The sequence below is a fragment of the Laccaria bicolor genome, genomic scaffold (assembly GCF_000143565.1).
Source record: "Laccaria bicolor S238N-H82 LACBIscaffold_47 genomic scaffold, whole genome shotgun sequence".
NCBI lineage: Eukaryota > Fungi > Basidiomycota > Agaricomycetes > Agaricales > Hydnangiaceae > Laccaria > Laccaria bicolor.
In genome coordinates this window covers 356,772-382,910 of record NW_001889918.1, presented here as the reverse complement: position 1 = coordinate 382,910, position 26,139 = coordinate 356,772, and the positions used below count along the sequence as shown (strand labels likewise).

The following is a 26,139-nucleotide window of genomic DNA, read 5'->3' as shown; positions in this document are numbered from 1 at the left end:
CTCAGGCACTTACTGCTAGCTCATGCGTTCACCCTTTACACTGCAGAACATATCAAAAATGAACCAAAGTTGAAGGTACTCACAAAGCCAGAAATCATCAATGAGGCTTGGAGGATCCAATTTACAAGTATCCCTTCAGTCTTGTTCGACATTGATGTTGAACACGAGGCCTTGGAGAATCTGGAGACTGAGATGTTTGAGGTTTCGAGAGCTGCAGGGATCGCGAGTTATTATCAATGGGGCTTGGACGCAGGACATCACCAAGATTGGGATCTGTATGCAAGGATGGAAGACTTGAATCACCAGGATTGTCCTGGAGATGATGATGATCTTCAGGTAAGTGAAACCCACTAAGTTTGAGGTGACTCACATGACGTCAAATAGTTTGGACCTGATTACATTCACTGCGAAGAGATAATACAACTGACAGAAAAGAAATCGCGTCCCAAACCACACCCCAAGATGATCAAGAAGACCGCACCCTATATTCAACACAGCTGTAAACAATTAAGTATCCTACAGGAGGGCCACACTAGTCTACGTTATGAAACAGTAAGATACTTGACTGTTTTTATTATGCATGCACCTCATAAACCATACACACACCCTATATATTATGCACGCGTGCCCGGGTGCACGCTAGGAGCATGCACGCACATCCTCTGCCAGTGCACGCAGCCCCTCCCTGCACGCTAGACCCTTGCACGCACCTACACGCACGCCATGCTCGTGCCACGCAGATTTTCCTGTGCCCGAAGCACTGTACCGCGGAAATCAGGAATACATGAAGACGATGAAGCTCACTAATCCTGGGCTGTTGCGGGATCTGGCGAATGAGGGTCAACGTCCGTGTTTTGTTCTACATTCATTGGCTGTCATCGTTCCGTTCTGTTCACTGCCACATGTCCCCAAGATCCGTACACCCTCCCTCGTCCCATCTCTTTTTTTTTTTCATCAATTCCCCCTCTGTACACGTTCCCGAAGCTTTGCAGCACCAACTAACCCACCACCCAGGTCCGCCATTCATGCTTGTCGATTGCTCAGACAGCAGGGTAAATGAACAAGGCATCTTTTCAGCTAACCCAGATACAATATTCACCGCAGGAAATATCGCAAACCAATTCGACGAGGTCGATATGAGCTCGTAAGTGTTTTCTTTGGCAGTTTGGTTAATTCTTTTCTGGTTTAAAATTCTTCTGTTTACTCGCTTTTTACGTTCATCCTGGTGCCCAGAATTTGTTCCGTCCACCACCAGGATCTGTCTCAACCACTATATCTCCCGGTTCAACCACCTTGCTTCGTTATGCTACCTTTTTTTCCCCTTCATCTCGAGGCATCCATAATGGGTGATACACATTTGTAGTCTGTGCACTTCTCATGTTATATCCGTTAGGATTCGCATTATCCCTCAATGTTCACTTACTGCACGTTTATATCTTATCCCCCACCACACTTTCACCTCCCATTTGGCACCCGCACGCATTGGCTCTTACTTACTAGCCTATCTCTATCAATAGGAGCGCGGTTCTCGCATACGCACTATCGACACTCAAAGTCAAACATGTGGTCGTACTGGGGCATTACGGATGCGGAGGCGTAGCTGCCTCTATGCTCCCGTTCCAGTCCCCACTACAACCACCAACTGTAGACACGGAGAAGCAAGGACTGCAGTTCAGTCCTGCGAATTTGGCGGTCCAGAGCTGGATACATAATATTCGGGATTTGTATGAGACGTCTGAGCGGTTAGCACTTTCCTTCTCTTTTCTCTGTTTTGTTTTGTTTTGTTTCGTTGATGTGGAGATGGGTTGTAGGCCGGAGATTGTGCGCCATCGGGAAAAACAACCGTGCGCGGAGGAGTTGCCTCATTTACATTGCCGTACGTTTGTCAAGCACCCGTTTTCATGGACAAGTGCTGAGATTTATTTTGTTTAGCGGTGTTCCGCGCTCTAGTGGAAGAGAATGTCAAGGCAAACGTGAAGAGGATCAGTGATTCAGCGTTGATTCGACATGTGAGTCACTTCCTTTTCCCATTGTCGTGTTCTTCGCGGATTAATAAAAGTAATCAACAGCACTACGCACATGATCAAGGTGCAGTCCATGGCTGGGTGTACAACATGGAGAGCGGAGAGGTGTCTGATTTGGGTGTCTCCGCTGGTCCGCCTGGGAGGGAGGTTCCGCCCACGCCGTTTCCTTTGGTCGCTTCATCGACATTTGGAAAATAGGTGTACCCAGTAAATTTGGGCAGTATAGCGATCCGTTTGTAATGGAAGGATTTTCATAGGCTCACTTTGTTGTGTTTATGATCAAGTTTGCTCGGCTATATGTCCTCTACTAATGAATTCACGGTGCTCACGGTACCAATCCTTCTTGGCAGACTGGTAGACTTCCGTGGTTATGTGCTTACTCTCCGGCTGCCAAGGCGTTGGGTAATTGATAGTGCGTCGACGGGTGAGTGTCGAACCTCAGAAGAGAGGGTCTGGCCACGTTCAAGCCACGTTGGGCAGGAGCTTCCAAGTTAAGTAGAGGTAGGCACGCATGGGACTACAAGTTTACGTCGAGCAACTGGATGGCGTCCGGTGCGGAGCATGAGAGACTGAGCCTAACAATATTCAAATTAAACTACTAGGGGCCGTGGTTCCCTAATAAAAATATAGGCTACGAAACAAGGGTGGGAAGACTAGTCTGAGGTCACGTGCTAGTTGATCGACTTGGATTATTACGATCGTGCAATCCTTTCACCTTTGCTTCCACCACCACAGTCCAACTAGCTTATTACTCCCTCGATGGCAGACGTCCAACCCCTTCCTGATCAACCTGATTTCGCCCGACTCTCGGTTCTATTGGCCGAGGTTGCCACTCATGTGGCGAGAATCCCAAACGCCGCCCCCGAGCCAAACACCATTACCGCTGAGGATCTGCGGGCAGGTTCTACTGACTTCTACATTTTGGACCTGAACTGATCCTTTATTATCAGACTGCTCTCCAAGACTCATCAGCTGTTATACTTGAGGCGCTGCGCACAAGCGAGGAGCGCATTATGACTAAAATCAACCAGCAGTATATCTCCCACCATTTCATTTACGATTAGAACTTGATTTCTCTAGGGCCACCTTACTGACTCTCCGCCTTCACAATTCAAAATGCCCACATGACGCCCTACTCAGATACCCTGCTGGAATCAATCCCCAGTATTTCCCACAAAACAAAACCGAACTATATCAAATGAAAGGTGAATACCTCTCAAGAATACTTCAATCCCTGCTGCTTCTGACCTAATTTCTAGGTCCTGTTTGTATTCAGATGGGAGCAGCTCTGGGGATGGAACCTTTTCCCAATACCATGAATGTCGACAGCCGGCGTGCAAAAATCATAGAGTACTTGGGTGCGATTTAGATAGATATGTAACTAGACCTTGAATTGTAGCTTGTGCAACCTGGAAATTTTTAGCTCAGTTTTACCTTGACTCAATGCCTAATCATGTTGAGTAAGTTGTATCTCCCATTAACAGAATGACCTGTTCACTCACAGGCGTCTAGACTCTCTTATCCGATGTTGCAGCACTACGTCGTCGACGAACTCTCGCGTCATCGAAAAGTCAGAAGATGTACCATCAACGACTGCTTTCAAGAGAGGGGACACATTTGAACACCTTCCACAGGTTGAGAGACAGAGGAAATGCGAAGATGACAATGGGGAATGCCTCTGACGTCAGGCAAGTCCATCGTGTGTCAGACTCAGAACGGAATCTAACCTACGTTGCAGTGCCCACGCCTCGACTCGATGCCTATCACCCTCATAAACTATTCCTGCAAATTCGACGGCGAGGAGCGGGGTGTGTATACGGCTACGTCCTAACTTGACTAGTGGTGAATCAAAACACGCTCAAACATTTTCATTGCAAGCGCTAAGTGGATACCGCATTTTTTTTCCACCCATACACTTTTTCGACCTTCCCCCTACTTCAACTGTACCCCTTTTGTCTAGGTGGTTTGTGTTCAGCGCACACCCATCTCTTTCCTCCTTTCGTAACTCGTTCCGTTCCTTTCTGGATCAGCCTACTTGATGCCCATTCCTTTTCGTTATCGAGACTTAGATCGATGAATCGGCCCCCATCTTTCTATTCCTTTTCCCCTTTTACCGTTGTTCATCAACTAACCTCTCAACAGCAGCCATACTCTAACACTCGGGCGGATGCAATATTGGAACATCCGAGACCATTAGACTTCTGGCAATACCATGGCGGACGGCCGAGGCAAAGAATGCCTTCGCTTCAGCATCATGGAGGACTCAATGTTGACTCGATGTGTTCGTCTTGTGTAGGGAGTAATGAGGTACTTATATGACGTGTACGTCTTCCTCCAGGCTCCACTCCGAGTCAATCTCACCTGCTCACTTTACCTCGTCTAGTACCTATGTATTCCGACACACTCAGAACTTCACGCTGGAAACGTTCAGGTCGACCGTCGTGATGGCAAAGTTAGCGCCGATTTTCCACGAAAGGGTTGTTTTATTTATAGATCACCTCCTCGTGCACAGACGAACGCGAATATGTATCCCTCAACGACCTTGATCGCCTCGAATTTTTGTTTGATGGAACGGTGGAGCGTGTCACTGGCAGCCGAAAGAAGTCGATTCATTTGCGATTCATAGAGATCCACACTGCTTGTTCATGTTTGGCAAAGGCTTCAGGAGTAGATACGCATTGTTTGTCATCATCCACCATTGTGTATACGTGTTCGTGCTTTCCGCCAACGGGTGTGACTGGCGTTTTTCCCTCATGGCGTTTTGGTTGTCCTTGAGATTTTGAGATGTCGTCGAAACCCGGAACGAGCGAGGCACCGAGGTAAACGCAACACATATATTCCTCAGAAAAGCGATGAAATCTGGTATGTATTTCTGCTTTCGTGTTGCTTTCGTGACAGATTGGAATCTCTGAGTCAGTTCCTCTGCGGCCCCGCAAATTTCTCATGGATAGGTTGGGAACTACATACTAAGGTCAAACATCTCCATCCTGGTCGCAATCTTCTTCTTCCTGGAAGCGACTTAGCCACCATGAGCGCCGTCGCAGACGATCCTCAGGGTGATGCTACCGACGCCATCGAAGAGCCAGAAGAGGCAGTATAAGGATTCTGGCCATGACGACGAGAAAGCATCTCGTGATTCGTTGATTTTATTCAACTTGTTCTATGCGGTTCTGACGCGTGTGTAGACGCCAAGGTCGATATGTCCACAGTACGTGCTCAGATGTTTTCAGCTTCCTTGGCTCATACGAACGTGCGTCCCTGCAGATCGAACTAAAGGCAGAGGATTTGTACGACAAGGAGCGGAGACTATCGTTATCGACAAGGAGCGGAGACTATCGTTATCGACAATGTCATCAAGCTCTTGTAGTGCACTGCGGAGGGGTTGAACCAAGAAGAGGCTCAACGACGACTCGAGCTATTTGGCCGCAACAAACTGGAATCTGAGGAACAGAATATATTCCTTCAGGTTAGTCTTTTACTTTCTCTAGGCGCACGTTTCTGATTAATTCTGCTCAGTTCTTGAGTTTTATGTGGAGCCCCCTGTCATGGGTGATGGAAGCCGCTGCGCTCGTCACTATCGTACCTTCAAACGGTCAGGGCACACCCCCTGACTGGCCTGATTTTGTCGGCATCGTTCTCCTGCTATTCATCAACTCTGCCATTGGTTTCTACGAAGAACGTAACACTGGTAATGCCTTCAAGGCGCTTATGGACTCCTTGGCACCTAAAGCCAAGGTTAGACGCGATGGCCAATGGTCAGAAATCGAGTCGTCCATTCTCGTTCCTGGGGATATGGTGTCATTCAAAATCGGTGATATCGTCCCAGCTGATTGTCGTCTGACAGAAGCCATCAATGTTTCTCTTGATCAGACCGCTTTGACGGGTGAGTCACTGCCTCAGTCCAAGAAAACGGGCGACCAGTGCTTTTCGTGAGTCTATAATGTTTTCGGAGCACATTGTTCAGCGTCTGACGTCTTTTTTTTTCAGGGGATCCACGTGCAAGCAGGGTGAAGCTGAGGGAGTGGTTATCTCCACTGGCCCCAACACCTTCTTTGATCGTGCTGCCTCGCTCGGAGGCCAGGATGACGACACCACTGGTCACTTGCAGAAGGTTTTGGCTCAATTCGGATCTTTCTGTCTTGTCACCATGGATGTCTTCGTCATTGCGGAAATGTTTGTTTTGTACGCTGGCTGTAGTACAGGTACCGCGATGGTCTTGACAACATCCTCGTTCTTCTCATCGGTGGTATCACCATTGCCATGCCCACCGTCCTCTCAATCACCCTCGCCGTCGGTGCTCAGCAATTAGCCAAGTACAAGGCCATTGATACACGCATCACCGCCATTGAAGAGTTGGCTGGCGTTACTATCCTGTGCTCTGATAAGACCGGAACTTTGACCACCAACAAGCTCACCATCGACCGCAACACTATCCAGACATACAGCCCCTTCTCCACGGAAGATGTTATACTCCTTTCCGCTTACGCCTTGCGTGTGGAGAATCAGGACGCCATTGACACGTCCGTCGTTCAAGCGCTCGGAGATACAGCCCGTGCTCGTGCCGGAATCAAACTGCTCGACTTCAAGCCGTTCAACCCCGTCGATAAGCGTACCGAGATCACATACCGTGAAGAGTCGACCGGCAAACTGAAGCGTGTCACCAAGGGTATGACGGGTATCATCATCGAACTTTGCACGCGCAACAAGACCAAGGAGCTGGAGGAGAGGTTGGAGAAGGACGTAGAAGACTTTGCTATCCGTGGCCTCCGGGATTGCGCCCTCAGTACTTCATGACTTACTACGCCGTATTCATCATTGATCCAGAAGGACGAAACATCGAAGTGGTTTGTATGAAACCTGGTTTCTGGGCGGAGGAATGGAACTGGGCAGTTTGGACCGCTGTTATCGGTGTAACTGAAGTGGGACTGGGAGCAGTTTAAAATTGCGTGCTGTGATTGCACAGGTGAAAAGCTTAATGGTTGTCCTTTCTAGTCTGTAATGTATTCCAGTCACCCGTAACATTCGGTCAAGATGAATACAGGGTTCTATATGATACTACACATGATGATATAGCACAGCCTCAAAGATATGTCAAGAAGCTGGAGAAAATTACATTACAAATGAAACTAAAACATCCTGCGAAGGAAGCATAACACTAGTGTTCATTGATGCCTGGCTTTTCCCTTGGGACCACGTTTATGCTGTCCTCGCCTCGACCCCTTCAGGTATTCACATGTGAGATCTCGACGCAGACATTGACTAAAAATGTGGTAAGAACACTAACATCAAATGAAGTCGATTGTGTACGTGCAAGTTTGGTCAGGTTCATCCTCACTTGGGCGACCACACGCAATTTTCCTCTCCCTGCAAAATAGACATGTGAAACTCAACCTCTTCTGCTCTCCGTCTTTCTTTGGAGTGTGTGGCTTAGGCGGAGATGCAGTCGACTGACATGGGGGTGGCACCGATGCTACCTTTTGTTTGCCCTGTGTGGGAGCCAATCAACGACGACTGGAGGACGGAAAATGTGGTTTAAAATCCATGTCTAATTCAGAATCAGACGAAGGCCTTTCCTTCCGTTTCGCATTAGTAGAAGTTTGTTGAGTGTTGGGCTTGGAGGGTTGTTGGAGGGGGTAATCGGAGCTTTTGAAATCTTCGAATTCGACCCAGCGCATTTGAGCTCCGATAGAAAAAGTACATTGGCTGAGAGCTCGGAGTATGAAGAATGTTGGGCAGGGGAAATGGGAGGGTGTTGAGAGTGATATGGGAGTAATTTGACAGCACCGTAGTGAGGCTGGCCGAATGCATCGTACGCTGCGAGCTGATCCTCGCATGGAAAGCCCTGCCATTCAACAGGACCTTTGGTGGAACTGTAGTATTGGACTGAGCCACACTGGCACGTGCTGGGGTCGGAGACCAGGGGACTCCCAAAGTCCCAATCGCCATGAGCCAAAGGGGTGTCACAAGTGCCCGCAACGTAATAAGCCATGATGCCGGTGGGCTGCTGGCTTCTAAAGCGATCGCCTTCACAATGCGGGATGTGAATCTTCTCGGACCTGTTGAGCTTTAGGTACGTCAGTTTCTGGGGTGCAAGTGTAAATCGGAATTCAGCGGCCACTCACCTCCTGGCACAATGCAACCTGAAAATTTTGAGTTGCGGGGTCATAGGTGGGTGAAAACGTTGGTTGAGGTAAGTATAGATTAGGAGGAGGTGTTTGGATTTGGCTTGGCTGCCTTCGCCCAATAGATGTAAGTGGTTGATTCAAGTCGAGAAAGGACCGTCGGTGAGTCTCATCACGAGCAGCTGGGGAGAAGGTGGGTTGAGATGAATTCTGATATGAGGGACCGGCGTAGAGGTTGGACATGATGTGACGTGTGTATTGCTGAATATAGTTGGAGAGGAGAATGCCAAATGCCAAATGAACGACAGGAGGATGAATGGGATAATGGTGGTTGTGAATGAAAAGTCAGGAGAAGACGCCCCAAAGACGCCTTGAAAGCAAAAAAGGATAAGAAAAGTTCAGGCTGAGGTACAAGTGACTTCATTTGGAACCCTCACGTATAAGTAATCGAGCTTGACCTTTATTGGTCACTTCTGTTGGGATTGGCGCAGGGAGAGACGGCTTGAGGAACTCCCAAGACAGTGGGATCCAACGTGAACACTGAAAAGTGTAGTATATAAACGGACTGTCGTCCGTGTACGTTAGATACAAGATCTAGAGTAAAAACTATACTACTCACCTGTCGTCCGTGTACGTTAGATACAAGATCTGAAGTAAACGGACGACGGTGAACTACGGTAGGTCACGTGAAAAGAGTGGGCCTGTAAGGTAGCGGCGGGACGAATCATAATACTCAACACTCCCACCTGATGATGTCCCGGACAATATCACTGCAGTGGCTCCTTGGACCACTCCCCAACAACCCCCATCATGCGCCTGAACTTCTCGACAAGGTCTCGAGTTAGTGCCTTGGTGAGAATATCTGCTGCCATCTCAGCAGTAGGGATGTAAGAGGGAATGATTTTCCTATCGTAAACAGCCTGTCGCAACCAAAACCAATGGCGGTCGAGGTGCTTGAGCCTTCCCATATGCTCAGGCTGCTTTGAGACGGAGATTGCAGAATTGTTGTCCATTTTGAGATCCGAGGGACCAACTTGTGTCGTACCAATTTCATCAAGGAAATTTCGCATCCAGCAAAGCTCTCGTCCAGTTTCACTGGCAGCAATAAACTCGGCCTCGGTTGTGGAGTTAGCAACAATGGTTTGGATCTTGCTGCTCCAGCTAACAGCACCACCAGCAACCATAAGTAGCATCCCAGTAGTAGATCGGCCGTTGTCAAGATTACCGCCGTGATCAGCGTCAGAAAATGCTTTGAAAAACGTTGGTGCAGGTGTCGAGGCAATGGCGGAGTACTCAATCCGATAATCCAAGGTCCCACGTATGTAGCGGAGAAGGTGTTTAACAGCCTTCCAATGGTCAAGCCCGGGATTGGAGTTAAAACGACATAGAACTCCCACCGAATACACGATGTCAGGACGTGTTGCGAGAGCCAGGTAGAGCAAGCCTCCTGTAGCTTGAATATAAGGTATTCGGCTCATTTCTTCGACCTCCTGTGATGTTTGTGGGGACTGGGACTTTCTGAGCTTTATGTTAGGGTCCATGGGAGTAGTTACCGGATTGGCGTCGAGCATGTTGAAGCGTGAAAGAAGGTCAACAGCGTAAGCACGCTGGTCAATCCAGAGTTTGCGGTTAGGGCGATCACGGGTGAGACGCACACCAAGAAGGCCGACTGCTGGTCCAAGATGGTTGAGATCAAAGTACTCGCGAAGTTGATCAATGACCTTGAGGATGGCCGGTCGTGATGCTGATGCAATTGTCATGTCGTCGACATGGACAGGGATAATGATGCGGACCTTATCACGTAGGTAGACATATACGCAAGGATCTGAGACCACACGCACAAAACCGATCTTGATGAAGACCTCGTTCATCCGCTTATGCCAAAGATATGCGCCCTGCTTGAGACCGTAAAGACCCTTTAAAAGGCGAGCGACTGGTCGTCCATCTCCAGGTTGTTTGATGATATCAGGTGCAGGATGTGCAGGAAATCCGTCAGGGAGATTCATATAAATCTCCATTTCTTCAGGCATAACACCATGCAGAAATGCGGCGCGAATGTCAACCGACTCTAGGTGCATATCCTCGACTGCTGCAAGAGCAAGAATAGTGCGGATAGCATTCCAGCGTGCTGTTGGTGCAAAGGTTTCGTCAAAGTCGACACCAGGGCGTTGACTATAGCCTTGGGCGACCACACGCGCTTTGAACTTATCGAGGCAGCCATCTGGAAGGTGTTTAACCTTGAACACCCAACGTGAGCCAATTGACTTCTTTCCTGCAGGAAGATATACAACGCGCCAGGTGCCATTCCTCTCAATTGCGTTCATCTCCAGACACATTGCAGTGTACCACTCCTCGGAGTGATCACTTCCCATGGCCTCTCGATAGTTACGTGGATTGGTGTCATGGGCGCCAACTTTCATTGCGCAGGTAGACGATTGCAATGTCGCGGAAAAAGCACTGTATCCCCCCGAATCGGTTCCATTCTCGACGAACGTACGTCCAGCCATCATGAGAGCTTCATCAGACACAAGATCGAGGTTAAAATTCACCTCCTGTTCGCCAAATTCATCAGCAGGGCCAAGAGATGCATCCCAAAGCAGCTTGTCAGTGTTGTCATTCACTGGGATGGGAAGGGCTGGAGCAGGGATGTCAGGCACAAGATTACGTAGTCTCTTAGCATCAGCTTTTGCATCCGCTTGACGTTGGATTGAGGAATAATAGTCGTCATATTTCTGGACAGGCTTGCGAGTGCGAGGGCCAGTAGGGAGCTCAAAAGGAGGAGGGGGGAGAGCATGTTCACGGCGACGACGTGCAGGTGGAGGAGAATCAGCTCCCACCAAAGGAGGCAAATCGGCTCCCACCAAAGGAGGCAAATCGTTAGAAGGTGCCTCTAAAGCAGGAGGGAAAACAGGATCATCTTCATCAAACGGGTCTTCATGTTCTGGGAGATCCATGAAATTGGCAAGGGGTGGAGCAAAATCAGAGTTCAAGGAAGAGGATTTGGTTGAGGTACCAGGAAATCGGGATTCATCAAATATGACATCACGCGAGATGTAGGTCTTCTTCGAAACTGGATCATAAAACCTCCAACCAGCATGGTTCTGAGGATCCCCATATCCATGAAAATACCTTTGATGGTATGACCTTGCAAGCTCTTGCGCTTATCCCGACCAATGAGGACATACGCACGGCAGCCAAAAACACGAAGATGGCCACAGCGAGGTTTTCTGCCCTTGAAACCACTGTAAGGTGTAGAACCTTTTGGAAGAGCAGCTGTCGGAGAACGGTTGTGTACATGGCGGAATACATTGAGAGCATCACCCCAGAAGCTCATCGGGAGGTTTGCTTCATTAAGCATTGAGGTGAGTGCTTCAGCTGTGGTCCGATTATTCCGTTCAACAACTCCATTTTGCTGTGGAGTAGCACGCGTCGTAAACTTGATTCGAATGCCCTCTGCCATAAGAAAGTCGACGAATTCCTTGAGTGTAAACTCGCCCCCTTGATCAACATGGAAACATTTGATTTTCCGGCCAGTCTGCTTTTCGACAAGAGCCTTGAAGAGTTTGAATGCTCCAAAAACATCGCTTTTCTTGGCTATATCATAGACTTCCATCCAACGGAATGCGTCATCAATAAATGTGACCCAATAACGTTTCCCAGAGCGGTTCCGTACACTCATGGGACCGTGAACATCACTAAAAATGCGATCTAGAGCACCAGTCGCTCTATCAGCGGTATGAGGGAATGGGTGCCGGTGTTGCTTTCCAGCGATACATGATTCACAGATGTTGTCAAGAGGAGCATCTGATGTGAGGACAGTATCTGATGCTAAATCTTCGTCAATGAACCTTTCAAGGCGATCGTGGCCAAGATGGCATAGGCGTTTATGAAGAAGGTTGCGGTCAATGACTGCTCCACGAACGGCAGAAATATTGGATGAAATGTTGGGGACAACGACTGTTCCATCAAGATAAGCCGTTGTTGATGAGTCGACGGTTGCAGTGAAAAGAGTTTTGTGTTTCCGAATGAAAGACAATTTGGAGCCGCGGATCACGACAGTGAATGCTCGCTTCGTCGTGAGGGTAAGAACAGATAAGAGATTATTGGCAAGATCTGGTACATGAAGTACATCTGTGATGATAAGATCCTCCAATGCCCTTCCATTTGACTGTCGACCTGAAGGCCGGAAATGTACTGATCCCTTCCCAGTTGAATAAACAATATGCCCATTTGCGATGTGGACTGGAACACGCCAAGGTTTGAAGTCGCTCGAAATCCAATTGCGATGAGGTGTCATATGCGCTGTGGCGCCAGAGTCTGCATTCCAATGTGTGTCAGCTGAGGCCTTGGTGCTAGCAGAGATACAAACAGCGGATTCGGCCTTGACAGAAACACCATCACAGCCCTCTTCGACCTTGGAGGCATTGGCCGAGTCCCGGTTTGCGCCACGTCCAGCTCCACGTCCTCCACGATTCTTCTTCTTCCCCCCAGATGCAGGCAATTTCTGAGCACTGCTGCGAGCCTCGATATAGCTAGCGCATTCACGTTGCATGTGCGGACCACCACACCAATGACATTTGATGTCTCGAGCGGCAGCGGCAGCAGCAATGACAGCGGCGGCCTCGATCTCAGCCTGGGTGCCTCGACGTTGAGTCTCTTCAACGCGAAAGGCTTCCAAGACGGCGTCCTTCGTGAGAGTCGATAAGAGTAGGACAGAGGATATGAAGGGGTTGTAGTCCTCGCGAGGAAGAGCGCGTATCATGGCCATGATTGCGAGTTCTTCGTCAAGCAAGGAAAGGGTGTATGGCGGTTCTTTGGGGCGAAGATTGACGACAGTTTGCATAGCCCCTTCAACACGAGCAGTCAGCTGAGTGAGGGTTTCGTCTTCTTTGAGGCGAATGGAAAAGAGATCGGAGAGAGAGTTGAAACGGGAGTTTGGCGCGGATTTATTGTGAATGAGTGCGAGCTTGTCCCACATCGCTTTCGGGTCTTCTCGAATGGACAGAACATGCACCTTGTTTGCTTCATCCAACCACTGATAGATTTCTCCAGCTGCCTTCTCGCATCGTGTTGCGTAGGCGTTGTACGCGGCCATACTGGCTGAAGTGACGTCGGAGGAACTACCAGGGTCGGAGATCACGGTTTCCTTCCCATTGATAATGCGACTGACCCCCAGGTACATCATGCGGCCGTACATCGCGGATTCCCATTCATTATAGCTAATGATGCCGAGCTTTGCAAGCGGGCTCTTGCGCGAGGTGTCCGTGTCCATAATGGCAGGGATCGGTTAGATCAGATAACGATCTGACAGGTGTGTGAATCTCGGGCTGCGACGACTGAGCGGAGCGAGGGATTGGAGGAGAGGGCTGCGACACGTGAGAGTGGAGCCTTCGAGGTGTGTTGGGAGGAGTTCAAGAATGTCTGGGGCCGGGGCCCATAACCTGTTGGGATTGGCGCAGGGAGAGACGGCTTGAGGAACTCCCAAGACAGTGGGATCCAACGTGAACACTGAAAAGTGTAGTATATAAACGGACTGTCGTCCGTGTACGTTAGATACAAGATCTAGAGTAAAAACTATACTACTCACCTGTCGTCCGTGTACGTTAGATACAAGATCTGAAGTAAACGGACGACGGTGAACTACGGTAGGTCACGTGAAAAGAGTGGGCCTGTAAGGTAGCGGCGGGACGAATCATAATACTCAACAACTTCTTGGCACAAGGCCTGCCTTGCGCTTGTTAACAAACGGCAAGTTGATCGGTTCACACCTCAGGGGGCCTCAGAGGCCAATTACTTGTCTGGGGGTAATTGGCCTCTGAGGGTGATCCTGTCACTGCGCACGCTATGCGCATGTTGTCGTTCCAAAAATAGCTCCGGCTGATGGTTGCCGGTGTCCGGACACGTGCACCTGGGCGCTGCTTGCGCTCGCCATTCCGATGACGAACGACCTCCACCCCCTTCGTTGACATATTGCCCACCAGCCACTTTCTCCGCCTACGTCTCTTGCACAACATCCTATGTACGCTACCAAACAGCGAGAGCTGAGCGCAGAGCACTCAGAGTCAGGGCACTCGCTTTCTACTACGGCGACTAGCTAGTGATGAATTCGACAACGAACAATCTCCACCCCAGTAACATGTTTTCCCACCACTCCTCGCGCAGCATTCTCCGCCACCAAAAAGGGATTCACGCCACTGTTGATATCCAGATATCACTGCGAAATGGCTCGATACATCATACGTCAAACAACGGCATGGAATTATGGCTACTGTGGAAGGGATTATGGGAGATGGTTAACCTTGTACATACAATCTAAACAGGTATGTCTATTATGATTCAACCTCATTGGTGACCGGACTTCAGGAGGCCAATGCGCAGGACATTCCAGCTGAACCTTTCGACGATTCAGATATTCCTCAACTCCGAATATTTTCAATGTTCTATCTCTGTGCTCACATTGGTGTCATGGCTCGAGTGCTTCCACCAACTGAGTCCCGATTGCAGTCGCTGCTGAGACCTTGTTGCGTCGCGCATTCACCAAATCTCTTGGTCACGACGCTCGCCCTCCTACTCGAACATCTATACCGAAGAGAAAGAACTCGTTGGCAGGTTTTCAGCGATAGGAAAGCATGGAAGAAGCAGGTGGATAGTGAATCGCGAGTGAGTACTGTTTGCATTCATATTTCCGTCTTTTTTTGATGATTCCTTGTTCCCAAGACATATGACGTTCGCCCCCTTCTATTCGGCGAGTTTCAGTTCTCTCCTCTGTTTGGAATGTATTACAACCGTAACATATTTGAAGTAGGCATTGAGATGCTTCCCGATTCCTCTTTCTCCAATTCTATCAACATGCCAATCCCTGCTGACATCCTATCCCTCAGTGTCGGTCAGGTACTAGATTTTATTTGGCTGTAGGTTACATTATCAAGGGATCTTACATATTGACTCTTGTAATACACATATTTTATCCTATTTACATTACTCAGTCGCTCGCCCATCCTGTGTAAGAATAATAGAGATAGGTACATCCTGCTTCACCCATTGTTCAAGGGATTAACCTGACCCCACGTTCTGCAGGGCCCATCTGAGATTATGGCGCCTGAGGACCTGTTGTTCATTCTCTATGTGAGATTTTTTTTTGTTTCACACGAAGCCTGCCTATAGTTTCTGCTGCATCAGCAAAACGTCCAATTACACTTTGGTAACTTAGACTTTGATGTTTGCAACTTTGAGCAACTATTTTAACTTTATCGTGAACTTTCACTTCAGGAATACATCTTTGACTTTGATTTCTATTCTTTGATCTACTTTCTGAACATCTTTTACTTTGGAGTTGAAACTTTGAAAAGAGACAAAAATTATAAAATTAGAAGTTATTCTTTGAACTACTTTCTGAACGTCGTTTACTTTGGAAACTTTGAAAAGAGACAGAAATTATAGAATTAGAAGTTTAGAAGGCTATCTCATGAGCATGATAATCTATATACTTATTTACGTAGAAGGCTTGGAAAGAATCTAAACTATCATTAAAATTAAAGTTGTGAGGAAGGCGCGTTGCGCCGTCACAAACACCCATCAGATGAGCATTGCGCAAAACGGAATCAAGGTGAACGATATCTAACAACGGGTTCCCAAGATCATCAAGGTCAGGCTTTACCTTCCACATCCGTGTGTCGGGACAGGGCTGATCTCCTATCACTGAGTACCATGACACGAGGGCACATGGATGCGCAATGCCATGATGCCGGATCGAAAGGAAAGAGCGGACACGTGCGACGAGCAGCCCGCGGAAGCCTTCGAGGTTGCTGTCCTGCTCAACGAAAGCGCAATCATATCTCGGGGGCCCTTTCCTCCATGAGCTGACTGCCCGAATACGTTCTCGAAACATTCCTCGCGTGCCAGACTTGTCACTGGGAGCGAAGTAGGTGGCGAGAGCGGAGGCGTAGACGCGGACTTTGACATGGGAAAGAGATGGGCAGTTGTCGAGAGGCACAAGGCCTAGGGGGATAAGTGAGTCGGGGTTTTCCTGTTGGTACAAGAAACGTCGGACAAGCTCTGGAAGTTCTGGGGTGCCCAGTTGATCAGCAAGGGCAGTAACCTCGCGTGGTAGCCTAGGGACTACATGTAGAAAGGTTGGTCAGGCAATAAGTACAAAAGAAAAAGATATAGAAACGTACGTGGCTTTCTCGCGAGAGTGACCTCCCCCAAAATGTCACCATCAACCGCTCCTCCATCGTCATCTTCCTCAACCTCTGGTCGCGTGGTGGGGGGCAGTTGGGGACCAGGTGGGTCGTGTCCACTAAACATGGAGGCATTGAGCATCCCCCTAGCTTGGAAGTTGACACGTGCAGCAGCTAGCTTATCGAGCCGCTGGTTAGTAACAAGCATCTGGCCGAGTGCCTCAAAACGGCTCGAACGACGCCACGGCTCCTTGACAGCTGCAATGTGCCTTGATTCGGTAATCGATGAACAAAGGCCGTTCGGCGCACCAAACTCTTGGATTAAGAACTTGTAATGAACGATGGAGTGTTGGCGGGGTAAGGAGTACCCGTCCGGGCGAATGGCATTGAATGCAACGCGCTCACGGTGGAAGTCGGCCACAGCATTGTCAATGGCGATGAGATCATCGTCATCGATAACGGAGCGGCGTACTAAATAACAAAACTCCATGAACGCGCTGATTGCACGGACCATTTGAGGCGGAACATGACCCATGATAGCGGGGAGGTAGACCTGCCGAGGGAATAAGTCAATAGCGTAAGAGACGGAGGAGATCAAAAAATACCTTCATGAGAGCCTTGGAATCATCTCCCGTCCACTGTTTAAAGCCACGACCCTCTGGAAAGCGTCGAAGGCCCGGGAACGGAGGAGCAGTAGCAATCCTGAGTTTATATGGAGGTAAGAGATGGTTACCGAAAGATAAAACAGAATGACTTACCGGCGGTCGATGTCGGCTAAAATTTGTCTTGCCTCCGCAGGTGAATAAGTCGCCTCGATGTATTCCGTGACCCAAGTGACGAGGTGATCCTTGAAGGTACCTTTGATGATCTGGTGTAGAAGATCAGGAGACAAAAGCTCATGGATATCCGCTCTCGGAAATCCATGAGTGAAAGGCTCAATAAAATGTTAGATTTAGAGTTGATAGAAGAAAGAAACAACATACCATGATATCAGAAATTATTCCGTAGTCATCCCAAAGGGACTTCTTTCCCACTGCCTCAAAGTTCGGAAAAAGGTACACTTGTCCATGCCATTTTACCTCCTATCTACTTACACGATTTTGAAGGGTATGTTTCAAAACCCGTTGATCATGTACACCCTCGCGCACGCCCATTTTATTGAGTACGGCGACGACATACAATCTCAGCTCAACGAGGACAACAAACCTGTCAGTGCCATAATTCTCTCCTTACAAGCCGTAAGTACAACATCATCAGCCTACCGCGCCAACACTGACATCTTTTCTCTCAGGTTGAACATGTACTTAGGTCCTGGCAAACGGGGACACGCGACAGCAGTGGCACAGCAAGTGCCGGTTACTTCTCATCCGACAACTACGGAGACCGCACGGTGAAGGAGACAAAAGGGACTGGTCCCTCCGGGAAGACGTTCATGAAGATCGACCCCCGCGCCTCGCGGTTCCTCAAATCGGCCAAGGACCTCACGGACAAGCACTGGGCGGAGATTTTTGCGGCTGCCACGGCGTTTCTCAGCAACAGCCGCAAGCGGAAACGATCCCAATCAGCATCGTCATTCGCCAGTTCAGACCTTGTAGAGGATAGTATCCCCGAGTATTCATTTGTATCTGATTCGGATTGAATACAATTTTATTTTATGCCCCACTGAAGTACCGAAAGTTTACAAATAAGTGAATCAAAGTTGTACTACCAAAGTGAAAGATGGATACCAAAGTGCTGCCGAAAGATGTTTTTCAACTTTGGAAAGTGGTTCAGCAACTTTGAAAGTTGTTCAGCAACTTTGAAAGTTCTTGTACCTTACTTTCCAAAGTTGTCGAACTCTGGCAACTTTCGCAACTTTACAACTTTGCAAAGTTGCGAAAGTTGCCCAAAGTTCAATCGGACGTTTTGCTGATGTGTTAGACGTCCGGATCTACATAGTGTCGTCCGCGCCGCAGGAGAGTACCTTAAGTTTGCACAGCCCTCGCTGTCAAATACATCTTTGATGTCTTCCCCGATAACAAATGGCTGACGTCGGTTGGATCACTGGTCACACATACGTTATATTTTCCTCAATCACTCGCAATTCTCAGATGACATCCAGATATATTGTGTACGGCCCTCTCGCCAACGGAGTCACTACCACGGTGCTCACCACGTCGAGAACCATGACCTCAGCAGCCTGTGCGTCCTTAGCAGCGTGGGCGAGCCTATCGACCCAGAGGCGTCGAATTGGTATAACGAACGTGTTGGTAAGACTCAGTGCGCCATTGCGGATACCTTCTGGTGAGTTGTACATATTCCGTGGTGTCCACTGATGCTGAACGCTCACAGGCAAACAGAGACTGGGTCGATCGTCATTACACCGTTCCCTGGTGTTATCGAGACACTCCCCGGCTCCGCAATTATCCCCTTCTTCGGTATTGAGCCTGCCATTCTTGATCCCGTTACGGGCAATGAATTGGAAGGTAATAATGTTGAAGGTGTTCTTGTCCTCAAGACGCCTTGGCCGTCTATCGCTCGCACTGTCTGCAAAGAACATAAAAGCTATCTGGGCACCTGCATGAATGTATGCCATTTCGCCTTTTTGACATTGTTTCACACCTCGCGTGGGCCGAGTTGTATTTAATGTTCTCGAACATATTCAGGAAAACCGATATGGAGCTCTTCAACACGACGTATGTTATTTCCCATTAACTCTTAGCACGTTTTCTCTCTGATGGAATAACAGGGAGGACGACATTAAATTCAGTGCTTACCTGACTCCACGGTATCGTGGAAAGTAAAGCGTTGTTGGACGATTGAAGGCGAGCACGTAGCTCCTGTAATGCCAGTCAGTATATAGTCCTAAGGTTCCACTGCCAGTGTGTACACGTCATAAAATCGTTATATTCCGTAAGTACGTTGCATACTATATTTTACTGAAGTTGGGGTAATATGCGTAAGGTAAGCTTGTCCAAGGAAGGAATAATGCAATCAGGTTCGTCGCAAATGAACCGCGGATAATGTCAAAGGGGGATAACGAAGGTGTGTGAACGAAGATGAAAAAAAATGGCAAGGAAAACGAAGATAATAAACCATAAAGATGGAGAACAATCCAGCAGAGATCGAATAATTACCACTCCCCGACCCACTCCCCTCCACTGGCAAGGGAGGAAAAGACGCCCTTGCGCTGGATGAGCTTGTCAGCGAAACGTTGAACAGTACTCCCTGGGGTGCCTGTTGAATTCCCGCTCAGGTGGTGACTGTGCATGATCGAGTCAGACAGTACACATTCTAATAAAAAATTGAACACTACGCACGCCCCTCTATAGACACCTGGAATCCGGCCAACTGTAACCGCATACCAACAATCGTCAAAGCTGGAAACGGGATCTGTGACAGAAGAGCTTTGAGCTGGAGCTGTTTAAATTGTAAGCAGCCGGATGCTGCACGTCTAAGTGTTTCGTTGGACGTCGTATATTGGATACGTGTTTTTTCGCGCACCTGTCTCCCCTTGGCCACACCAACATCCGCAATCCTTCACTCCATACCGCTACCCCTCCCAGCAGTCGCTTCCATCTTATATTTGGACTCTGATATGCTGACAGTGTGGAGGCGGTCTTCGAGGTCGTCTGTGTTGATTTAGCTGCGTTGAAGATGGAGGGGGAAGACGGAAAAGGGAGGGGGGGACGTACCATCCGTAAGGTAATGATGGAGAAGGCGGTACGAAACGCCCACCTGTCCTCGGGAAAAAGTATGTCAGTGCTCCTCGTGCGCACGATACTCACCTAGATGCTTGTGTTCTAGCTGCTTCGTCACTTTTCCTCTTGCACCCTTGGTTACGTTGGCGGGAAGAAGCCCTTGTCGATGTTCAAGCACTTGGGCGGCGCGGAGTGGTTAGTTACTGAACTAACCAAGTCGGTTGAAACTCCGACAGCCTGTCCTCCGGCTATCTGACGCAAACGTGTCCAAATACGCACGTTCGGGAAGAATGACATCATTGGGATGCGTTCCGGCTATCCCTGGTGAACGATTGACGTCATCTGCACTCATTCCGGCTACTTCGAAGCGTTCAATTTTTTACGCGCCCCAATTACATTGAACCCTTCCCAAGCTTGAGATCTGTTGAGAGATCCAAAACGTTGGAAATGAACCTTCACGTGACTTTACACGTGATAGTTCTATTTGTGTTCACCCAACAATTACAGAGGTTTTCACGCTGTCCTTACACTCCACCATCACCGCTATCGTGTCGGAAAATATTTCTGGCGTACGTCTCATATGTATTACAACTATTGGAAATTTTTATACACCACTTATTGAGGCGGCCGTGATGCAAGTTCCCCAAAGTCAATAATTTTGCAACATTGCGACCCCCCCCCCCCAATTCTATGTTCAGGATCTCGCTTGAAAAACCTTGGTAAAGCTGACAGTTCTACACGTAATTGTCCCCTTCAGGACCCCGCCAAGTTTGTACCTCTGAATTTCCAGAACTTTTGTCAGTGGAAGATACTAGCGTGCCACAGCGCGCATCATACTACCTACCACTCCCTAACTTCCTCCATTCGCAGATTATCGTTTTTGTCCATGGGCAACTCACATATCTATTCCTAAATGTAGTATTCAACGCTTCTCAACTACAAATGATCACAGCGGAACACGCGGACGTACATACATTTAGAAAAAGAATGGTAGCCCCCTACTCCTCCCTCAATTCCAGATCCATCGCGCTCGAAACGCATTGGCACTTTTACACATCAGGGTCTTCTTTAGGACACTACCATCTGTGTGCCTGGGTATGTAATTTCCGTTAGTGAAAGATTATAGCCGGCGTGTCGTTTCCCATATTTCGTACCATTCCTCACATTCCTCCATTCGCAGCATGCCAGACGTGGGGAGACGTGTGCAAGAATATGTCACATTCTTTACCTAGATCCTCTATAGTATCAACGATTCGAAACGTTGACAAAGCGTAGGGGACGTATATTTCGAACAATATGTGAGGATATACTCCTCCTCCCCCGATTCTTCATCGTGCTTGAAACGCAGAGGTATATTCCATCTTGACGTGTCAGAGTCTTGTTCGGGTAGTATTCCCGACGTCACTGCACTTGTGAGTTCATCAGTTTTGCTGTAAGAAATTTGTGAGCTGGCGTTCGCGCTTACTGTCCGAACCCTTCAATAATACGATTTCGTGGTTCTGTGATAGAGAAAAATCTGAAACTTGTTTATTCATGTGGTAGAATCATAATACACTTACCTGTACAGGAAGGACCAAAGCACATAGTTTCATTCGAGTTTAGATGACCGCTGAATGTGTCCTCCTTCTCCTCTCCCGATTCCGAATTAAAAAACGGCGTTCTGAACATTAAACTGTCAGAAAGATATTCATCAAGGGTCTGATGGCTGTACGTACTTTGATTTGAAACGACTTGGCTTGTATCTTTCTCGCAGCGTCGCAAGGCTTTCGCGAACGGGAGCCGTGCAGAGTTCTGCCGTTGTGCGTTGGTCGGTTGTTCTCTCGGGATGAGTTGAATGTATTTCGAGTGCCGCCTAATAAAAAGTACATTTAACGAAGCCGAAGTTGATTAAATAAACCAAAGGAATGGATACGTACGAAACCAATGCAAAGCTCATTTCCTCCGTCCTCCCCGGTTCCGAACCCTGCACAATGCACAATACGAAACCCTACCTCCATAAAATTTCTGCGTCACGTCAGCTACAACTCGGCTGGTTACTGCCAAGGCAGAAAGGCTAAAGGCAGAAAGGCTATAAAGATGGGGCGGTCAGTCCCATAATTTTTCAACAGCGCTAGCGCCCACCTACATACGCTCTCATATCCTACCTCCACTCTCTCCTCCTTTCATTGTCAATTGTCGATCCCCATTCCCCTCTCGTCGTCGACCTCTTGTTCGTCGTCGTTATTCTCCAGTAAGCCGTCCGCTCGTCGTGGTCTGTAGTCGTCGTGGTTTGCAGTTGTTGATTTTGACGTTGCTTATTGACTTTTTAAGACTTTCCAACGCTAGACGGTGACCGGGTATGTCAACGTCGATTTCGTCGTGGACAACGTTCGCTTACCTTTGCTTCTATTCCTTTCCTGCAGGGTGATTGGCTAAAATGAGCGGGATAGGCGTTGCGAGGGTCATGAATAAAAAGTTGGTTCTGCAAAAAGTATGTCAGTCGTTCACATCCCCTCGAGTACACAGCATTAACTCACCTGATCCCAGCTCTTTCGTCGTGTCTCCCACGCAATGATCGCCTTGGCCGTCGATGAGACTGTAGAAGGTTCGTTAGCGTCCTTCCGCGCAACTCCCGCGTTTGAATCACTCACTCACTTACTAATGTGTCCACATCGGCTAGAATGACATGATGAGCTACAAAATGTAAGTAATCGTACACGAATCCCGATAGGAACCAACTGGCCTCTTGAAAGTTGAAAGTTGAGCTTGAGGTTGTGGCTGATGGACGTCTTGGCAAACGGTGAGCAAACAGTAACATGTGTAACGATCGTGACTTGTACTTGAGCTCTACACAAAGCCCAGCGTTGGCACTTTCCAACACGCAGGACGACGATAGACGTGACGTCTACTTCAGAGGTGTAGGATGTAGGGTGGTAAGTTGTTTACAACGGAATGAGACGTTCCGTGAATACTTAACGTGATTGCGCATCATTAGCTCGATGTCGACAACACCAGACGTCGGAAAAGACTCCATCATTGAGGGAACACGGGTGGATAGTCGAGCAGGCGGTGTAGAGAGGGAGCGGGAAGGTGTGGAAGTGGATAGTACGTCTATCCTCCTTACTATTTGTCCCAAACTTCACATACGTTTCCCTCTTGGATTCATATTCTTTCTCTAAATGGGTTCCCGCCACCCAGGGAAGGTAAAACCAACGGCCGCTAGGCAAGTTCTTTCCCTTAAAGGTTAGTGCAGGGTTGGAGTAATTCGTTGTGCTCCTCCCCATGCCGATGTCCTCGGGTTTGCGGTCTATTGTGAAGAAGTCGCTGAGGTGACTGGAGGAGAGGACGCGAGAGCCACTACGCTTGAGGTGCCGAAGGCGACGCAATAGATGAGGTTGGAATGGGCTTCATATTTGGAGTCTTTGCGTTTTCTAATGCGGTTATTTGAACGCCGGCCGGTTGTAACTGACATAACCGCTGTCAAGATCTGACGGTGGATCTGACAGTCTCTGTCAATATTATGACCTGTCCACAAACTATGCACCGTGACGACGATTCCCGCCTTTTTTCCTCCTTGCCATTCACCTCTCTTCTCGTCTTCGGCCTCCTACCTACAAATCCGTCATTTTTGTCTCTTCAACCCCCAACCCACTCTCGTTTACAATTGCCCTGACCATTTCAAGTTTGAAGTTTGTCCCCGTCCGATTGCATTCTGTCCTCGCTACTCACCTCCAATTGTAGAATGGACAACTGGAGAGTAGCTGTGCTAGGCGACGGCGGTGTGGGCAAAACAGCGCTAGCTGTCCAGGTGCGCCCACCCCTTGTCATAAACATGATTGAACTTGCAAATTAACGCTTTTTCACCTAGTTTACCCTCAACTCTTTCGTTGGTAAGCTTTTAACCTCTCATTTCTATTGTACAACGATCAACCGAGTATTGTCTTTCATCAGAGGTACTCCTCTCACTTATCGTTCTCCAATACTCTCTAATGGATCTGTAGACGTACGATCCCACGATTGAAGACGCGTACCGGAAGCAGTTGGTGGTAGACAATAGGATGTGTTTTGTAGAGGTCATTGACACCGCTGGACAGGGTGCGCGTTCTTTCTGCCCCTGATACTTCTCATTACTCACCAAACACCAGAGGAATATGCCACGTTGCGTGATCAGTGGGTCCGGTGAGTCATATTAGTACGCCTTGTTACCCTAGCTTATGGGTGTTCAGAGAGGGGCAAGGATTTATCTTAGTTTATTCCGTCACCTCTCGGTCGACATTCAATCGGCTTGAGGTTTTCCGCCAGTCCATGTGCCGAGTCAAGCGGGTTGACCCCGTGTTCATTCTTGTGGGCAACAAGTGTGACAAGACCTATGAGCGAGAGGTGTCAAAGGAGGAAGGTGCTGCAATGGCGCGGCGCTTTGGCTGTGAATTCATTGAGACCTCAGCCAAGACAGCGCAGAACTGGCAAGCAAAAGCATGCAGCAGCTCCTCCCTTTGGCCTCACGCGGGCCTGTCGCCTGCCAGGCAGCGGTCAGTCGAGCCGTTAGTGATCGATCAGAACTCCTGTCGCTGTATCGCGCTGACAGTGCCCCCTTTAACTGTTAGCTCTGCAATCTGCTCCTTCAAGACTTGGGGGTGCCGCGCTACACCGAAGGTGATACTTCCCTGCGCAAGACTGTCGACTCCCTCGCTCAGATGAACTATGACGACAAGCGCAAGTTGCTCGTACAAGTCGTACGTTCCAACACAGCACTCCATTTTCGTGCTTGGAGAGGTTGACATTAAGTGCAGTGTCAACATCCGAGGCCAGCCCTTTGGTCAACGACAGCCACAGATACTCTCGAGTACGTCTGCGGTGTGGTTGTGCGTGTCCTAAACGGCGAAATACCATCTCGAGGTGAGTCTCCCTCGGGAGCCTCCATTCTATCTTTTTCATTATAGTCGCCAACGTCACGCTCATACTTTTGCGTTATTTCATCTATTCCACGTTGGTTCTGCATACCTCGCGTGCTGCTCCTCAATCCTTCTTCGCATCCCATTTTTCCGCATGCCCGATTTATATTCACCTCGGAGATCGTTTGAGCGGCGATGTGCTCTCTGCGTTCACCTCTTCTGTTCTATTTTCCTCGCTGGACTTTACAGGTTCATCACCATTACAAACCCGCCAACGGACCTCCACTTGAACACCATCGCCTGGCCGTCATCAATACCCCTGTCAAGTGAAACCCACCTATTGTAGGATTTTAGTCAAATCCCGATCTCAGATATACGTTGACCCTCATCCCCAGCCCAAAATTCTCCATCTTCGTCGAATCTTTATCTTCAAAGCATCTCAAGCTCTATATGCACCATCCCCGAAAGTGGGTCACTCCATTGACGAGAGGTGGAAAGTACCAGGTGACTGCTAAATTAGGTGTCGTAATGTTGTTATATTGAGATGGGGACGTGATTCGTGAAGGATCCCAACTTGGGCACAGAAAATTGCGGCTTGCGTAGATGTTACATGTTCATGCATTCTCGACCTCGTAAATATGAGAGCGCTCAAGAAATGTAGTATTTATAATATATACCTGTCCTGCCAAATCCGCCAGACCCGTCAGACCCGCCAAACCCGCGGAAACCTGTACCCTTACCCGCGGAAACCCCTACCCCTGGTTGCGGGTTCATGGGTGAGTTTTGCGACGCATCGTTCGCCATAAAGAGAAGAGAAAGAACATCACGCCGACTTTAAGTAATTATAAGTTGCAGGTATTAGGTAAGGATCGTTACGCCTTCCGTCACACAATGTCACATTATGTGACTGACAATCATCGCGTCTATTGTGTTTGTGCTTATCACTTTAGATGTTCACTATGTCAAATCGTTCGCTGACGCCTCCTGAACGCTCAGATACACACACGCAGCTGGTGGACGCAGAAGATCCTCCGACCGACTCGGAGGCAGAACGGCAATCAACCCCCACGCAGCGGAAGCGACGCCTGGACCATGACGACCAACCTTATATTCCCGATGTTCAACGCAACGTCAAAGATCAGACGCCCAAGAAGAGGAAGACCGCGTCCACCTTGGCATCCTATGTCAAGTCAAATGTGATTCGGGAAGCTGTGGCTGTCCACGGGGCGCCAACAGAGGGTCATCAACCCAAGTGCCTCATC

At 48.6% G+C, this 26,139-nt stretch overlaps 7 protein-coding genes across 7 annotated transcripts; 3 read left to right on the top strand and 4 right to left on the bottom strand.

The window, feature by feature from the left end:
• Nucleotides 1-5,052: 5,052 nt before the first annotated feature.
• Nucleotides 5,053-6,818, top strand: LACBIDRAFT_333132 (plasma membrane H+-transporting ATPase; the record flags this gene model as incomplete). Its single annotated transcript, XM_001887746.1, has 6 exons — nucleotides 5,053-5,080; nucleotides 5,210-5,274; nucleotides 5,392-5,490; nucleotides 5,541-5,953; nucleotides 6,012-6,206; nucleotides 6,227-6,818. 6 exons carry the CDS (start codon nucleotides 5,053-5,055, stop codon nucleotides 6,816-6,818), a joined length of 1,392 nt encoding a protein of 463 aa, XP_001887781.1.
• Nucleotides 6,819-7,569: 751 nt separating this feature from the next.
• Nucleotides 7,570-8,389, bottom strand: LACBIDRAFT_333131 (uncharacterized protein; the record flags this gene model as incomplete). The annotated part of the gene is made up of 2 exons (XM_001887672.1): nucleotides 7,570-8,088; nucleotides 8,147-8,389. 2 exons carry the CDS (start codon nucleotides 8,387-8,389, stop codon nucleotides 7,570-7,572), a joined length of 762 nt encoding a protein of 253 aa, XP_001887707.1.
• Nucleotides 8,390-14,367: 5,978 nt separating this feature from the next.
• Nucleotides 14,368-15,061, top strand: LACBIDRAFT_310738 (uncharacterized protein; the record flags this gene model as incomplete). The annotated part of the gene is made up of 3 exons (XM_001887745.1): nucleotides 14,368-14,466; nucleotides 14,510-14,806; nucleotides 14,864-15,061. 3 exons carry the CDS (start codon nucleotides 14,368-14,370, stop codon nucleotides 15,059-15,061), a joined length of 594 nt encoding a protein of 197 aa, XP_001887780.1.
• A 535-nt stretch (nucleotides 15,062-15,596) lies between these two features.
• On the bottom strand, nucleotides 15,597-17,312 carry LACBIDRAFT_310737 (uncharacterized protein; the record flags this gene model as incomplete). The annotated part of the gene is made up of 5 exons (XM_001887671.1): nucleotides 15,597-16,264; nucleotides 16,324-16,879; nucleotides 16,932-17,028; nucleotides 17,085-17,260; nucleotides 17,310-17,312. 5 exons carry the CDS (start codon nucleotides 17,310-17,312, stop codon nucleotides 15,597-15,599), a joined length of 1,500 nt encoding a protein of 499 aa, XP_001887706.1.
• Nucleotides 17,313-18,347: 1,035 nt separating this feature from the next.
• LACBIDRAFT_310736 (uncharacterized protein) lies at nucleotides 18,348-18,952 on the top strand (the record flags this gene model as incomplete). The annotated part of the gene is made up of 3 exons (XM_001887744.1): nucleotides 18,348-18,372; nucleotides 18,417-18,609; nucleotides 18,658-18,952. The coding sequence occupies 3 exons, from the start codon at nucleotides 18,348-18,350 to the stop codon at nucleotides 18,950-18,952; spliced, it is 513 nt and encodes a 170-aa protein (XP_001887779.1).
• A 245-nt stretch (nucleotides 18,953-19,197) lies between these two features.
• LACBIDRAFT_310735 (uncharacterized protein) lies at nucleotides 19,198-20,172 on the bottom strand. The gene is made up of 4 exons (XM_001887670.1): nucleotides 20,001-20,172; nucleotides 19,810-19,937; nucleotides 19,626-19,759; nucleotides 19,198-19,556 (listed from the first exon to the last, which is right to left on the bottom strand). Exons 1-4 carry the CDS (start codon nucleotides 20,001-20,003, stop codon nucleotides 19,300-19,302), a joined length of 522 nt encoding a protein of 173 aa, XP_001887705.1. The 5' UTR covers nucleotides 20,004-20,172; the 3' UTR covers nucleotides 19,198-19,299.
• A 2,219-nt stretch (nucleotides 20,173-22,391) lies between these two features.
• On the bottom strand, nucleotides 22,392-22,803 carry LACBIDRAFT_310733 (uncharacterized protein; the record flags this gene model as incomplete). Its single annotated transcript, XM_001887669.1, has 3 exons — nucleotides 22,392-22,467; nucleotides 22,523-22,581; nucleotides 22,729-22,803. The coding sequence occupies 3 exons, from the start codon at nucleotides 22,801-22,803 to the stop codon at nucleotides 22,392-22,394; spliced, it is 210 nt and encodes a 69-aa protein (XP_001887704.1).
• Nucleotides 22,804-26,139: the final 3,336 nt, after the last annotated feature.

What these genes read in the sequence shown, in the direction of transcription:
- LACBIDRAFT_310735 (XM_001887670.1), bottom strand. An exon ending in GTGTGGCCAAGGGGAGACAG is followed by an intron (nt 19,760 to 19,809) that starts GTGCGCGAAAAA and finishes CGAAACACTTAG; the next exon opens with ACGTGCAGCATCCGGCTGCT. An exon ending in CCAGGTGTCTATAGAGGGGC is followed by an intron (nt 19,557 to 19,625) that starts GTGCGTAGTGTT and finishes TCACCACCTGAG; the next exon opens with CGGGAATTCAACAGGCACCC.